The sequence below is a fragment of the Jaculus jaculus genome, chromosome 10, assembly GCF_020740685.1.
Source record: "Jaculus jaculus isolate mJacJac1 chromosome 10, mJacJac1.mat.Y.cur, whole genome shotgun sequence".
NCBI classification, from domain to species: domain Eukaryota; kingdom Metazoa; phylum Chordata; class Mammalia; order Rodentia; family Dipodidae; genus Jaculus; species Jaculus jaculus.
In genome coordinates this window covers 15863840-15879869 of record NC_059111.1, presented here as the reverse complement: position 1 = coordinate 15879869, position 16030 = coordinate 15863840, and the positions used below count along the sequence as shown (strand labels likewise).

The following is a 16030-nucleotide window of genomic DNA, read 5'->3' as shown; positions in this document are numbered from 1 at the left end:
CCCAGGTTTGATAAGATGAAAACATTTTATTTCAATTCTATCCTTGGGAGGCAGCATAAATAATCACAGAGGACCACAAAGGTCGATGGGGAGAAAGAAAAGCCCCAGTAGAGTGGGGGAGGCGATGAGAGCCGTCTAGCCGTGGGGGTGGGGAGAGGAGATGGCCGCTTCAGCTGGCTGAGGGGAGGAAGGTCCCACAGGAGAGACCCTGGGGCTGCGGGCTGTCCCCTCTCAGCTCCTCCGGAGGGCCTCCGTAGATGGGAAGTTCTGCAGGGTGGTTACAGGAAGGGCAGGCATAGAGTGTCCAGAGACACAGAAGAGTGGACACTCCTTTTCTTGATCCCCTGATATCCCCCACCCCAAAAGGTGACTATTCTGACAGCAGTGTGTTCAGACTCTATGGTTAATGGGAAATGGGATGAGAAAAGGAGGAAGTGGGGGAGGGGAGGGAAGCATGCAGAAGACCAAAGGAACCGCGGCATGTCAGAGTCGTGGTCCGCTCGGGCCACTTCTCTGTTTCCGCCACTGGAAGATGGAGCCGGCGTGAGAGTTCACGAGATCCTATGTGTCAGAGAACGGTGTAAACGTTTAAAGTGCTATGTGGATGGAGTGGCTGTGGTCATTCTGTGTACGTAAGGCTGAAAGTGGCCGAGATAGGGGCAGGGAGAGACACGTGCAGCGTGTCCCCAGGGCCAGCAGACCCTTGCTCTGCCAGTCCCAGGACTGAGCTCCACCCTTCTCAACCTCGGCTTCCTGAAGGGAGAGGCCTCATGGGGTGAGAACCAAGGATACCGGCCAGGAGGGTCCAGGGGCACGGAGCGTGAAGGACACATTGGCACTACCGATGTTGGGCAGGACAGTAGAAGTGGCTCCCTGTTCCTGTTCTGATGAAGCCCACCGTGGGATTGGCATCTCAATCCAGTGGGGTGGGCCTTGGTCTTAGGGCTGAGATGCCCAGGGTCCTGGTTCTTAATCTACTGCTGACCCATGGGTTACTCAGCAAGTCGCTTCCTGATTGCAACCTTCAGTTCTGTCACTTGACAAATGGGGGACATTAGTCCCCTACCCTGCCTGGCTTAGAAATTTGGGGAAAGAGTGTGCAAGAGCTTAGAAGAGAACTGTGTGTGGGGGCGGAGAGGACAAGGGGTCGTTATGGCCTTGGAGAATCCTCTTCATTCCCTGAAGACAAGAGGGGCAGGGGAGGGGACAAGACGGAAGGGAGAGGGCTGCTGGCTGCTCACCCTTGGGTCAGGAGACTTGGGGTGTTGTAGGGCAGCCCAGTGAGGGGGAGGGGGGAGGAGCCGCCCTACCCCCGGTCTATTCCTCACTGTACTTCCGCAGTGATGCTTAAGCCCCCCGTCCCAGGGTCCTGGCAGCTCCTCTGTGGGGGAAAAGTTCAAGTTTTAAGTCCAGCTGTAACCCTGCTCCCCCCTCCCCCCCCCCGCCCTTGCTCCCTGGAGGACGCCCCTCTGGGGAGTCAACCAACAGGGAGCCTGGCTCCTGGGGTGGAGGAGGGGCAAGGGGTTGCCAGCAAAGGGCAAGGGTGTCCAGAAAAGGCTGGGGACTAGTATTAGCGTGAGGTCACGGGTCAGCTTCCAGTTCTTGAGGTGGTAGGTGGGGTCCACCAGCTGGCCCCCAGCTCCAGTCTCGGTCTCTGGGCTCACTGGATTAAAGTGGGCGGGTGGGCGGGGGGGGGGGGGGTTGGAGGAGGTCAGTTAAGGGGCGAGTAGAAAGAACAGAGCGCTCAGTGTAGAAAACAGCCCCCCACGGCGGGGCTAGCAGTTCTTGGGGCTGTTGCGCAGGTTTTTCAGTTCCAGCTGCAGCTGCCGCAGGCGGATGTCCTTCTGGGCCAGCTCCTCCTTCAGCCGCCGGATCTCGTCCTGCTGCCGGAAGAAGACGCGGAGCAGCTGGCGCCGAGCAAGGGGAGACCGGGAGGGAGCGGTGAGGACGGCTGCGGAGCGGGGCTCTCGGGGATCTGCCCTAACCTGCCCCAGGCTTGGGGGGGGGGAGCCCACGCACACCCCATCCTCAGACCCCGCCTCCAGGCTCGTCCTTGCAAAGCACCTCACTACCCTTTCCAGGAAAGGCTAGTTGGGTCCAGCAACATGCCCGAGGAAGGCTCAATGCCATGGGTGAGTTTCCCAATAGCCCAAGCTTTACCCTTTAGTGGATCTGCACTTAAAGCCTTTTCTTTCCTTTTCTTTCCTTTTCTTTCCTTTCCTTTCCTTTCCTTTCCTTTCCTTTCCTTTCCTTTCCTTTCCTTTCCTTTCCTTTCCTTTCCTTTCCTTTCCTTTCCTTTCCTTTCCTTTTCTTTTCTTTTCTTTTCTTTTCTTTTCCTTTCTTTTCTTTCTTTCTTTGAGGTAGGGCCTCACTATGGTCCAGGCTGACCTGGAACTCGCTATGTACTCTCAGGGTGGCCTTGGACTCATGGTGATCCTCCTGCCTGTGCCTCCCTCGAGTGCTGGGATTAAATAGGCGTGCACCATCACTCCCAGTTAGTCTGATTTTTTAAAAAATTTTATTAATAATGGCAATAGCAAGCCGGGCATGGTAGCTCATGCCTTTAATCCCAGCACTTGGAAGGCAGAGGTAGGAGGATCGCCGTGAGTTCGAGGCCACCCTGAGATTACAGGGTGAATTCCAGGTCAACCTGAGCTAGAGTGAGACCCTACCTCGAAAAACCAAAAAAAAAAAAAAAAAAAAAAAAAAAAAACCAAAAAAACCCCACAATAATGGCAATAGCATACACTGGTTAATGAGACCAGAAGCTTTTCCTGTTATTCACCCCTCAAGGGCAGGCTGGACCTAATGGCTTGCTTCAAGCAATAGAATATAGGGGCTGGAGAGATGGCTTAGCGGTTAAGGCACTTGCCTGCAAAGTCTTAAGATCTAAGAACCCAGGTTTGATTCCCCAGAGCCCTGTGTAAGTTAGATGCTTTGCATCTGGTTCATTTGCAGTGGCTGGAGGCCTTGCCAAGCCCATTCTCTCCTTCCCCACTCGCTGCCTCTTTCTCTCACTCTCTCTCAAGTAAATAAAAGATTTTCTTAAAACCCCATAACGTAGCTGGGCGTGGTGGCACACGCCGTTAATCCCAGCACTCAGGAGGCAGAGGTAGGAGGATTGCCGTATATTCGAGGCCACCCTGAGACTCCATACTCAGCCAGGGCTAGAGTGGGACCCTACCTCGAAAAACAAACAAACAAACAAAAACCCCATAATATGGCAAAAGTGATGCAGTATCTTTTCCAGATCAGATGACAAAAAGATCTCAGCTTCCATCTGGGACACCCTGTCTTGCTCCGTGCTCCGAGGGAAGCCCCGGGAAAGAGCTGCCCCACGGTGAAGTTGTTACAGAGTCAGAACTTGAACAAAGCCCCCGGCCACGGGGAACTGAGACCCTCAGTCTCACAGCCTGTGAGGACAAAAGTCCTATCAGCAGCCCTGTGAGTGAATGTCCGAGCATGTCTAACAATGTCCAGGGTCCTCCTTCAGTCGAGCCCTCTGATGTGACTGCGCCCCCAGCCTATGTCAGAGCTGCAGTTTCACAAGAGACTCGCGCCACAGACACCCCAGAAACTGTGAGCCGATAAACCTTGGGCGGAAGTCAGTTCACCCTGGGATTACGTGTTATGCAGCAAAACGTCTCGTCTAGCTGGCCTTTCGTTGAGTGTGAGCCAGGAAGAGTGCTGGACTTTTATTTATTCATTTATTTTGGTTTTTTGAGGTAGGGTTTTGCTCTAGCTCAGGCCAACCTGGAATTTTTTACTGTGTCGTCTCAGGATGGCCTCCAACTCACGGCGATCCTCCTACCTCTGCCTCCCATGTGCTAAGATTAAAGCAGCCCCCCCACCACACCCCGCTGACTTTTTAAAATATACATGTATTTTTATTTATCTATTTGAGAGAGAGAGAGAGAATAAGCACACCAGGGCCTCCAGCCACTGCAAACAACCTCCAGATGTATGCGCCGCCCCCTTGGGCATCTGTGGGTGCTGGGGAATTGAACCAGGGTCCTTGGGCTTCACAGGCAAATGCCTTAATCGCTAAGCCATTTCCCCAGCCTCCCAAGGACTTTTTGTTTTGTTTTGTGTTGTTTTAATGTGTCATGGCTTGAATGTCACAGTATTTCATGTCCCCAAGTTTCCATGAATAAAGGGAGCTGGAAAGGTCAAGAACTGCTCAGTTTCAGGTTAGGAGCGGCAGAGCCCTGTGACTGCCAGTTGAGCTGAACTGTGTTGGCATCTGGTCCTGGGGGTACGGGCTGGCAGGAGATGCCTTGAGGGGGGCATGGACAAGACCTACCTCCAGTTGCTTCAGAAAGAGTTTGTTCCCATTAAAAACAAAACAAAACAAAACAAAAAAAAAACCCTTTTATGAATAGCTAGTCTTTCCTACAATGGCAGGAAGTGTGACAGGCCTGTCAGGCAGAAAGGCAGGGTTGGAATGCAGGAGGCCAGGCTCGCCCCTGTTTGTTGGTAATTTACAATCCCTGTAACATCACATGACAGTATCACTCCGAAATGGATTTGAAAAGAGATTCCCAACTTTGCCTCAATGAATTTGAGGTTGTGGTGGGGTGGGGGGGAGTATATCCCTCTCTTCCCAGCCTCTATTTATTGGGGTCAGAGGCAATGGACGCCAACAAACGGCAGGCTACTTATGGCGTCTGTCACTGAAAGAAAAGCGCCCCAGATTGAAGCTAGCGAGCTTCCAGACCCAAAGTCCATCATTGCAGTGGAAAGCTCTCGGTCGTCCAGGGCTCTTACCTCGTTCTCTGTCCTGGGTGGGACGTTTTCTAATAAATCTATGCCGTTGACTACCACACTCTTCTTTTCTCTGATGGGGGCTTTAAATACCACTTTTGAAGACTTCTTATAGCCATCCTTCAAAGACATCAGCACAGGATCTGGAAGGTAAGGCAGACAGTCCCGTGACAAGTTAGACTGTTGAGCGAGTGTGTCTCATCGCGTCAATTTTGACAGATGACTGGCTGGGAGGGAGGGGACATTCGGGCAGGAGGGCATGCAAGGGAACCAGGGCGTATGCAAAGCCTTGGCCTCTTTTGGGCCCTCCCCCCCCCCCCACGCTGCTGTACCTCGGTTGATGCCTTTCAGCCACTCATCCGGGGTCAGAGCTGGCTCCGTGCCTGGTGTCATGGGGTAAATGTCCTCCTGGTAGGAATCTGACTGCAGTGGGGGAGAGGGAGAGGAGGGCTAGCGGGGGAGGGGGGGCGCTCCTGAGCAAGACCTGGCCGGCAGACTGTTCTTGTCACTGACCTACAGCCATCCCTCTCGTTTTCCCACCCCCAAGCCTTCGCTGGGGCTTCGTACTTGGACCTTCCCCATTGCACAAGTAAGCGGACCACCTACCCACCCCCCCCACAAAAAGTGTCCATCACCCTCTTGCCCAGCTTGAGTCTGGAGACCCTAACCGCAACATCTACCTCACCTGGGCTCCTCCCGACTTCTGATTGGTAGGATTCATCACGGGGTGGGGGGGGGGAGCCCTCAGAGCCCCGCCCAGCCCGGCCCAGCCTCACTCACCCTCCGGGGTACAATCATGGAGATGGGCTCAATCAGGCCCTTGAGTGTCACCAGCTTGTAGAATCGGAAGACCTCGCAGGCTGACACATCCAACCCGTGTTTGGGCATGACCCCTGTGGAGAGGCACATGGCTCCTTGGGGTCCCTGTACTATCTTCTCCACGTCCCTACTCACTGCTCAAGAGAAGCCTGGGAGCCCCATGCAAAAGACAGAGGGGTCCCCGATGTCTCCAGCCAGCCTTTGGACTCTAAATGGTGACTTCTCGTGCCCCCGGAGGGGCCAGATATGCCTGTGCATGGTACACACTTTAGAACTGGGCTCTTTAAGAACCAGGAGGGGGCTGCAGAGATGGCTTAGCGGTTAAGTCGTCTGCCTGCAAAGCCAAAGGATCCCAGATCTACTCTCCAGGACCTACGTAAGCAGATGCACAAGGTGGCGCACGCATCTGGTTGCAGTGGCTGGAGGCACTGGTGCACCCATTCTCTCTCTCTCCACCCTCTTTCTCTCTCTCAAATAAATAAATAAAGTAAAAAAAAAAAAGAATTAAATGGCTCAGCTTTAAAGGCTTTACAAAGTCTGCTGGCTGTGGATCAATACCCCAGCATCCATGGAAAACCAGACTCAACGTGGAGCAAGTATCTGGCAGCAATAGGAGACCATGGCCTGCTCCCGCCCCGCCCCACATGAACAAACATGCACCCACAAAAATAAGTGAATGAATAAACAAGATAGAACCAGGAGGACTATGGAACTATTTGCATTTAGTCCAACCCTGTTATATCTACATCCCTCCTCCAGGCTTAGAGGGTAAGATCCAAGGTCACAGTCTGACAAAGGCAGGGCTGCAGAGCCTGGTGCTTTCTGGAATGAACTGCCTTCCCCAAGTCTCTGTGTCTCAGTCCTCAGAAAGCAAGAAGGAGGGCTGGAGAGATGGCGAAGCCTAAGGACCCAGGTTCGATTCCCTAGTACCCCATGTAAGTCAGATGCACGAGGTGGCTCATGCGTCTGGAGTTTGTTTGTAGAGGCTAGAGGCCCTGGTGCGCCCATTCGCTCTCTGTCAGTCTCTCTCTTTCTCTTAAATAAATAAATATATAAGTGAATATAATATTTAAAAGGGGGCTGGAGAGATGGCTTAGTGGTTAAGGCGTTTGTCTGCAAGACCAAAGGACCCTGGTTCAATTCTTCAGGACCCACACAAGCCAGATGCACAAGGGTGCACATGCGTCTGGAGTCTGTTTGCAGTGGCTGGAGGCCCTGGCACATCCATTCTTTCCCTCTCTCTCTATCTCTGCCTCTTTCTCTCTCTCAAATAAATAGACCATATATATATATATGAAAACATTCAACAAAAAAGGGAAAACAAGAAGGAAAGCAAAGCCATTTCCCATTCATCTTGAGGTTTCCATGTAGCCTAAGTGATATCTGTACTGTTGAACATTCTAGGATGGCCCGCGGGTGAACCTGCATCGTTTGTGGGTTTCACTAGCCTCCATGATCCTAGCTGCTGCGTCTCCTGGACAGCTTCTCCTGGGAGGTGGGATAACATGGTGCTGAGGAGCTCAGCTCTTGGGTCCCACAAATTGAGTCTGATTTGAAACGCTGTCCCTCTTTCTAGCTAGGAGTCTTTGGACAAATCAGAAACTCCGAGCTTCCGGTTCCTTTGGCAGAAGCGGCCCCACCTGAGGTGGTCAGGAGACAGACAAACAGCGAAACTGCTCACGCCTGCCTGGCAGTTTGCCAAGCACTGCCAGCCTGCCACGATGTCCTTCCCCCAACCGAACGTAAGGAGGGCTCTAGGGAATGCCCTTCTGTAATGGGAAGCTACTTCTTCATACACACACAAAAGCATTCCTGGTGCTGGAGAGATAGCTCAGTGGTTAAGGCACTTGCCTGCAAAGTCTAAGGACTCCTCCAGTTAGATTACCCGGGACCCACGTAACGCCAGATGCACAAGGTGGCGCATGAGTCTGGAGTTTCTTTGCAGTGGCTAGAGGCCCTGGCGTGTCCGTTCTCTTTCCTTCTGTCTGCTTCTTTCTCTACCTCTTTCTTTTAAACAAATGAATAAATAAGTAAAATGGAAAACAGAATTTCTAGAACCAGAGGACATGTTTGCAGCTCTACTGTGTGTTGAAGTTCAGCTATTTAAGCTTCCTGAACTTGGGAAAGGCTCACAGCCAGGAGCTCCGTGGCTGCTGGTGAGGAAGATGATGAGGTGACAGTCACCTTTGACGCCTCGCTTCTTGCTCTGCTCTGCTCTGCACCTGCCACACGTGACATCCTAGCCGCCACTGCTGACTGCGCAGTTCACACTCCCGGCTCATCCAAGCCTCTCTTGCCTAAGTGGCCTCCCCTCCTGCCTCCCCGCCCCTCCCGATCACTTCTCCCCTCAGGAGCCAGCACAGTCTCCTGTCCTCCTCCTTCCCTTCCTCCTCCTTCTTCCCCCTCCCCTCCTCTTTCCCTCTCTCTTTCTTGTTCTCTCTCTCTTTTTAAAAATTTTTTTGTTTATTTTTATTTATTTATTTGAGAGCGACAGACACACACAGAGAGAGAGAATGGGCGCTTCAGGGCTTCCAGCAAACAAACTCCAGACGCGTGCGCCCCCTGTGCATCTGGCTAACGTGGGTCCTGGGGAATCAAGCCTCGAACCGGGGTCCTTAGGCCTCACAGGCAAGTGCTTAACCACTAAGCCATCTCTCCAGCCCTCGTTCTCTTTTTTAAAACCTTTATTTTGTTTTTATTTGTTTGTTTGACAGAGAAAGAGGGAGAGAGAGAATGGGCACACCAGGGCCTCCAGCCACTGCAAATGAACTGCAGACGCATGTGCCCCCTTGTGCATCTGGCTAACGTGGGTCCTGGGGAATCAAATCTGAGTTTTTTGGCTTTGCAGGTAATCACCTTAACCACTAAGCAATCCCTCCAACCACCCCCTTTTCCTTCTCTTTTGCAATGACAGTTTCACTATCTATACAGCCCAGGCTAGCCTTGAACTCACAATCCTCTGCCTCTACCTCCTGAAAGCCAGGATCACAGGCCTGCCCTACCGCACAGGTATGTGTGTATGTGGCGCTAGGGATTAAAGCCAGGGCTTTGTACATGCTAGCTGAGCCCTGTACCCACTGAAGCACATCCCGACCGCCCACCCTGGTTTGAGACACGGTCTAACCATGTAACCCAGGCTGGCTTTGAACTCACAATACTCTGCCTCCTCCTCTGAGTGGCACTTCTTCCTGCTCTGTTGGGCAAGGCCAGGGCTGCAATCCTGCTTTCAGAGCCTCAGGCAGGGGTTGGTCTGGCCCCTGCTTTGAAGTTAGCCTCTGAACCACTTCCTACCATGTCAGCCCCGAAGACTCCTAACCTGTATCCTGTTGAGCAGAGATGGGGGGCCGCTGCTATGAGGGACAGGCCCGGCTGCAGAGGGCCAGCTGACCTGCCCAAGGATAGCACCTGTGGATGCCATTCTCAATTGTCCATGGGTCCTTCTGCCATTTAAGGTGGTGCAGGGTGGGGGTGGGGGTGTCGATCCACAAGCCCAAACCATCCAGTCTCCTGTGTACAGCAGCTCTGTGGCCTCTGGGCTCCTTACCTAGGCCTTTCTGAGGGGCAGGGGAGCGGAACTCCATGAGGTAACTCAGGTAGGGTTTCTCCGTGCTGATCTCATAGTAGCGGATGTTGCCATCCCCCTGGGGACAGGAGAGAGGCTGTAAGGGACGTGGGGCAGAAGGGAGTGCAGAGCTGGTCAGAACCCTGGGGATAAAACTGAGATGCTGGGCTGGAGAGATGGCTTAGTGGTTAAGGCGCTTGCCTGCAAAGCCTAAGGAACCGGGTTCAATTCCCCAGGACCCGAGTAAGCCAGATGTACAAGGTGGCACATGCTTCTGGAGTTTGTCTGTGGTGGCTGGTGGCCCTGGAGTGCCTGCTCGCTCTCTAGCTCTCAAATAAATAAATAAATAATTTAAAATAGATATTGTGCTGTGTGTGTGGTATGGTATGTGTATATGTGTGATATATATGTACATATACGTATGTGGGTGTAGTGGGTCCTGTGTGGATGTGTGGTGTGATGTGTGTGTGTGTGCGTGATATGGTGCATATGTGTGTGCTTTTGTGTATCTGTGTGTATATACATGGTGTATGTGGTGGAATATGTGTACAGCCTCTCTGACAAACAAAGCCATGTTCACCAACGTGATAGGTATTTTTTAATATATTATTTATTTGTTTATTTGACAGAGAAAGAGGGAGAGGGGGGGGGGGAGAATGGACAAGCCAGGGCCTCCAGACACATGCGCCTCCTTGTGCATCTGGCTTATGTGAGTACTGGAATATCGAACCAGGGTCCTTTGGCTTTGCAGGCAAGGGCCTTAACCATCAAGCCACCTTCTCCAACCCCTGTGATGGGTATTTCACATTCTGCCATTGGTCACTGGGCTTCAGGCTTGGATCTTTATTCCTATGCAAAACCCTGGTCCAACTCAGCCTGTAAGGAGTGCCCAGTCCCTGCCACTTCAGGAACAGTGCTGGGATGTAGGTGGAAGGGGTGAGAGCCAAGCGTTGAGGCGGACTTGAGAGCCCCAGACGTTAGGCTGGCTCTCGGGGGCTAAGGCAGGAGTGGGGGTCCCATAGGGGATGCAGTCTCCCACTGGCTGTCCAGTCCCACCCCCACTACCTTTCCAGCCAGGTAGAGCATGTGGGTGTCAGCGTCATAGAAGGGAAACAGGAGGCCAGAGAGACCATCGATCTCCTCCTCAATCAGCGGCATGGACAGGTCCTCCTGCGGGGAGAGCGGGGCAGATCAGCCTGTGTCCAGGAAGGAAGCTGCATCACCTGCCCACATCCCACCAAGGCGGCCAGAGCTACGACCCTGTTAAGCCAAGAACCATTTAGAGACCGATTTTCCCACAGGGCAGGGCACAGCCATGAAAGGTAGGGTTTGGGGACTTGTTCTCAATGTCCCCTCCCACGGCTTGCTACGTGTCCCCCAGATTAAGTCTCTGGGTCTCTCTGGAGCTCTGGGCCAACCTTCACAGAGGTTAGCATCTTGAAGGCGTGGCCAGGCAGCATCTCAAAGTCCCAAGCTCCACCTCTACCCAGGTCTCCAGAAGGCTGCTCCCTGGTGACACCCTCAGAGCATTTCTGGGGTGCCTCCTTTCACTCAAACCCAGTGTGCCCACTGCCCTTCCATCCCACCGAGAACCTGAAGCTCTCCTCATAACACGGCAGGTATGCGGTATGGCCTTAGGCAACGCCTCTCTTCTGTCCCCGGTGGAACCAGGAAACAGGCCTGGCCTCAAGTGTCGCAGAGGCTCCAGCTTTCCACCCTTCCCGTGCCCACTGCCAACCTCCGCGGCCTGCCCACTGGCCTGTGTGGCACTCAGGGTCAGAGGATAGCACAGGAGATGCGCATAGGTGCCCACCACCTGGAAAACCCACCAGCAGGCCAGCCAGGCCCAGCTGGAGGCCACAGCTGGAACATGGGCGCACATGGGTATTGATGGGGGTGGTGCCAAGCACAGGGGGCCAAGCTCAGCACCTGCTTCCAGCATGAAAGTGCTGACCCAGCTGCCGGGGGAGGGTGTGTGTGTGTGTGTGTGTGTGTGTGTGTGTGTGTGGCGGGGGGGGTCGTGGGTGCCTAACACTTGGTATTGGTGTGTATAAACACATACCTGTTTCTTCTTTTTCTTCTCTCTCTCTTTCTCCTTCCTCCTTCCCTTCCTCCCTCTCTTTCTCTTTCTTATTTTGGTTTTTCAAGGTAGGACCTTGCTCTAGCCTCAGCTCCCATGGAATTAGTCCCAGGCTGGCCTCAAACTCACAGCCATCCTCCTACCTCAGCCTCCCGAGTGCCGGGATTCAAGGCATGCACCACCATGCCCAGCTAAATATATGCATATACATTCCAATGGGATTGGCCCTGTCTTGTCTATTTTCCACAAAAGGATGGGTAAGGATTGGAGACTTTTGGACGTATCACCTCTTGGTCCATTCCCCCATCACCACATGAACCTCATTCCAGTCCTTTCCTTTTCTGGTCTCTCCTTCTGCCTCCTCCTGGAGTGGAAGCTCCAGTAAAAGCCAGACCACAGACCTGACTCTGCTCTTGCCCTGGTCTGGGAAGCGGAGACCTCAGGTGCTCAGGTCTAGACTGCCTGTCCCCCACCCCCATCCTCCTGTCGGCCTCCCCATGCTGACCTGGTCCCAGAGGGCGATCTGCCTGGTGTTCCACCTGGAGACCCCTGTCGTGAGAAGACGCTTCATGTTGCCCAGGAACACCACCCGGTTCACTCGGTGGTTTTTGCAGTTTGCCTCCTGGTGGGGACAGAGAGCGTGGGTCAGCAAAGGACCCTGACATGTGGGTTCTCTAGCGACCTGAACTGAAAGGTGGCTCAAGATATTCACGTCCTACTCCCGCCTAGGACCATGTGAATGGTCCCTTATTTAGCTCTTTCCCCTCTCTCTCCTCTCACTCTAGCCCAGGCTCACTCGGGGATGGTAGATGTGAGCAGCCATACCTGGCTCATATACCCCAGGCTAGCCCTGAAACTTGATCTGAGCCAAGGATGACTTTTGCACTTCGGATCCCCTTGCTTTTACCTTCGAAAAGCTGTGGTTACGGGAGTGTTTCACCACACCTGGTTGGTGCAGCGCTGGGGACTCAGCTCAGAGTTTTCTCTGGGCATGCTAGGCAAGTACTCTACCGATGGAGCTACATCTCCAGTCCCCCTTATTTAGAAAGAAAAAAACCAAATGGTCCTTGCAGATACAATCTGGCTCAGGATCCAGAGATGAACAAGTGGCTGTGACTCATCCAGGTAAACTCTAAATGCCGTGGCCAGTGACATTGTAAGCAGGAGGTGAGCTCATACAGGCAACAGAGGAGGCGATGGGACCATGGAGGTGGGGACTGGAGTGGTGCTGCTACAAGCCACAGAAGCCAGTGACCACCAGAAGCTGACCGAGACACGACCTTGCCTGGAATCCAGCGATCGGAAGGCTGAGGCAGAAGGCCGAGGTTACAAAGGGAGCTCCAGCTTGGGCTACACAGTGAGACTCTTTCTCAGCAAAGCAAACGAACAACAAAAACAAAGACTAGGGCTGGAGAAATGGCTTATGGGTTAAGGCGGGTGCCTGCAAAGCTAAAGGACCCAGGTTCGATTCCCCAGGACCCACGTAAGCCAGAGGCACACGGTGGCACAGGTATCTGGAGTTCGTTTTCAGCTGCTGAAGGCCCTGGGGAGCCAATTTTCTCTCTCTCTCTGCCTCTTTCTCTCTCAAATAAATTTTTAAAAAAGCTTTTAAAACTAAATAATAATAATAACAAAAAGATCAGATTCTCTCCTAGCATGTCTGGAGGGAGGCAAGATGCTCCTACAGCTGCCCTGCTTTGGGACACCTGGCCCCTAGAGTTGTGAAGGAAGTTCCTGCTGCTTTAAGCCATCTAGATTACAACTTGTTACAGCCAAGGAGACTACCACAGTTGCTGTGGGGCCCAGGAAGCCGGGCCTCTTCATTGCTCAGAGCGCCCAAAACAGAGAGGGAGGGGTGAACTTCCACATGGGATCAGATGCTATCACCATGGCAACTCTTTTCATCTTCCCTATGACATCCATTGGAAGGAATCATTGCCCTCGTTTTCCTGCCTCCACCTTCCCAGTGCTGGGACTGCAGGCATGTACCACTGCATACTAGTTCAGGCCGTGCTGGGGGTAGAACTCCCAGGGCTTTGTGTATGCTAGGCAAGCCCTCTCCCAACTACATCCCCAGCCTCGTTATCCCCATTTTGAGGACTACATTGTGGTTATTTCTTGGTACACTAACTCACTCTTTCTTTCTTTCTTTTTTGGTAAAAATATTTTTAGTTATTTGCAGGCAGAGAGAGAGAGAAGCAGAGAGAGAGAGAGAGAGAGAGAGAGAGAGAGAGAGAGAGAGAGAGAGAGAGGAAGGAGACAGAGAGAGAGAATGGGTACACAAGGGCCTCTAGCTGCTGCAAACGAACTCCAGACGCCCGTGACACCTTGTGCATCTGGCTTTATGTACATACTGGGGAATCAGACTCAGGTTGTTAGGTCCTGCAGGCAAGTGCCTTAACCACTGAGCCATCTCTCCCCCCTCTCCTTAATTAACTGAGTGCTCCTGTCCCCTGTCCTGTGTCTGTCGGCTCAGGATGCTGGAGCTCCCTCACCCTCACCACTATTCTTTGCCAGGTGAACCCAATCAGGTTGGAAAAGAGGCTAGCAAGCGAGCCCACAGATCTAGGCTGGCATCACTTCCTCTGAGGTTTACCTCAGCTGTGCCAAAAATAAATAAGCAAATAAATGAAAATGTAACGTAGAAGTCCTCACTGCCTCTGGGGTCCTCATCTGGAAGTTGGAGGTTTGCTCTCTGTGCTCCAGCATTCTGTCTTCTCAGCATGGGTTCTGGGTTGGAATTCTAGCTCTAACTGAGATTCAGATCTCTACCGAGGGTGTTCAATCTTCTGACATTATGTTGTCATCTACCAATGTGCCTTTAACCACAGAGCCATTTCCTTCCTTCTTTCCTTAGAGTCTTTAATCCAAGCTGGCATCAAATTTACTTTGTAGCTAAGGATGACCTTGGACTCCTGATTCTCCTGCCTCCACCTCTCAAGTGCTAAGATTATAGCCGTGAGTCACCATGCCTGGCTTCCTCCCTCCCTTCATTCTTTTTTTTTTTTCAAGGTAGGGTCTCACTCTGGTCCAGGCTGACCTGCAATTAACTCTGTAGTCTTAGGGTGGCCTTGAACTCACAGCGATCCTCCTACCTCTGCCTCCCGAGTGCTGGGATTAAAGGCGTGCGCCACCACGCCCGGCCCGTTCTTTTCTTTTTTATTTATTTATTTATTTTAGTTTTTCTAGGGTCTTGGTCTAGGCCAGGCTGACCTGGAATTCACTATGTAGTCTTAGGCTGGCCTTGAACTCCCATTGCTCCTCCTACCTCTGCTTTCTAAGTGCTGGGATTAAAATGGGTGTGCTATGACACCCAGCTCTTTTTTTTTAATTTATATTTTTATTGACAACTTCCATAATTGTAAACAATATCCCATGGTAATTACTTCCCTCCCCCCACTTTCCCCTTTGAAACTCCACTCTCCATCATATCCCCTCCCTCTCTCAATCAGTCCACTCAGCTCTTTTTTTGTTTGTTTGTTTTAAAGTAGGGTCTTGCTCTAGCCTGGGCTGACCTGGAACTCATTATGTAGTCTCAGGGTGGCCTTGAATTTACAGTGCTCCTCCTACCTCTGCCTCCCGAGGACTGGGATTAAAGGCATGCACCACCACGCCCTGTGTGTCAATCTCTCTTGTATAGGGTAATCGCCACATTTCATTTAGATTTTCTGTTCTACAACTGACACCTAATAAAATGCCCAAGAAATTATCATTGCCTATTCCCAAATAGTACACAATCTCTTACACCCAAGATGTAGAGTTCAGGTTCACTACCCTTCCCGAGCTGGTGCCACTGCTGAGGATGACCCTGAGCCATTTGTTTCCGGATGGGCAGTGAGTTGAAAGTCCCCTCCCACTCTGCCCATGATGGGACATGGTTAACTCTGTTTTAAATATAAATTTAATTTTAATTTATTTATTTGAGAGTGACAGGCAGAGAGAGAAAGAGGCAGGTAAGAGAATGGGCGCACCAGGGCCTCCAGCAAACAAACTCCAGACGCGTGCGTCCCCTTGTGCATCTGGCTAATGTGGGTCCTGGGGAATCCAGCCTCGAACCTGGGTCCTTAGGCTTCACAGGCAAGCGATTAACCGCTAAGCCATCTCTCCGGCCCCATGGTTAAGTCTTAAGGCACTGATACACTGCAAGCTTACCAGAGCAGACCACAGTTCATCTGGAGAAGGAGGTTGCAAATGGGAGCAGAAAAGGGTCCTCAGTTTCTCCATCCCCACAAGGCAGAGTTCCTATGAGCAGAGAAAGCCCTCCCCCTCCCCCAGGCCGGACAGTGGGCACAGATGAGGTGCATAGGAAGAGGGTCTCAGCACAAGCTCTTTTCCTCTGGGCCCGGCTGAAAGCGGAGCCCCAGACCCGCCCCAATACCTCGTCGCCCCTGCCCAAAATGCGGGGCTTCACCTGCAGAACACGGCCCGAGCGGGGCTCGATCACGCGCAGTTTCTTGTCCTTGCACGTGGTGGTGAGCAGTCCGCCGTCCGTGTTGAAGGACATGCAGAGGATCACGTCCTTGTGACAGTCGATCATCTTCACGGCCTCGCCCACGTCCAGGTTCCAGATGAGGATCTGGGAAGGCAGAAGGGCGGGAGGCAGGGGTCAGCCGCAGCTCGTGGCCGTGGCGTCTGTGTTTAATCTACAACCCCCGACCCTGCGAGGAGTGGTCCCCGCGGGGCTCTGTGCAGAAGGGCAGGTACACCCCAGCTACACGCACCCACTGACGTCCTCGGACAGGTCCTGGCCCCAGCCTCAGCCTATACTTGTCTTTTGCCACAGACAAGAAAAAAAAAAAAAAAAT

General features: G+C 52.5%; 1 protein-coding gene across 3 annotated transcripts in view; it reads right to left on the bottom strand.

The window, feature by feature from the left end:
• Nucleotides 1-6: 6 nt before the first annotated feature.
• Nucleotides 7-16030, bottom strand: part of Coro2b (coronin 2B) — a 155995-nt gene continuing 139971 nt past the window's right edge. The window contains exons 5-13 of one of the 3 annotated variants that reach the window (XR_006639342.1): nucleotides 15637-15801; nucleotides 11731-11847; nucleotides 10211-10315; nucleotides 9128-9224; nucleotides 5545-5657; nucleotides 5097-5187; nucleotides 4768-4907; nucleotides 1242-1907; nucleotides 7-267 (exon numbers count right to left, since the gene is read on the bottom strand). Coding sequence is in view for 2 of the 3 variants with exons in the window: in XM_045160772.1 (XP_045016707.1) it covers nucleotides 1776-1907; nucleotides 4768-4907; nucleotides 5097-5187; nucleotides 5545-5657; nucleotides 9128-9224; nucleotides 10211-10315; nucleotides 11731-11847; nucleotides 15637-15801 (960 nt within the window). In the remaining variant the exon portion in view is untranslated. Of the gene's footprint in view, nucleotides 1908-4767; nucleotides 4908-5096; nucleotides 5188-5544; nucleotides 5658-9127; nucleotides 9225-10210; nucleotides 10316-11730; nucleotides 11848-15636; nucleotides 15802-16030 lie in introns of all 3 variants that reach the window. The other 2 variants (XM_045160772.1, XM_045160773.1) reach the window with 2 other exon arrangements.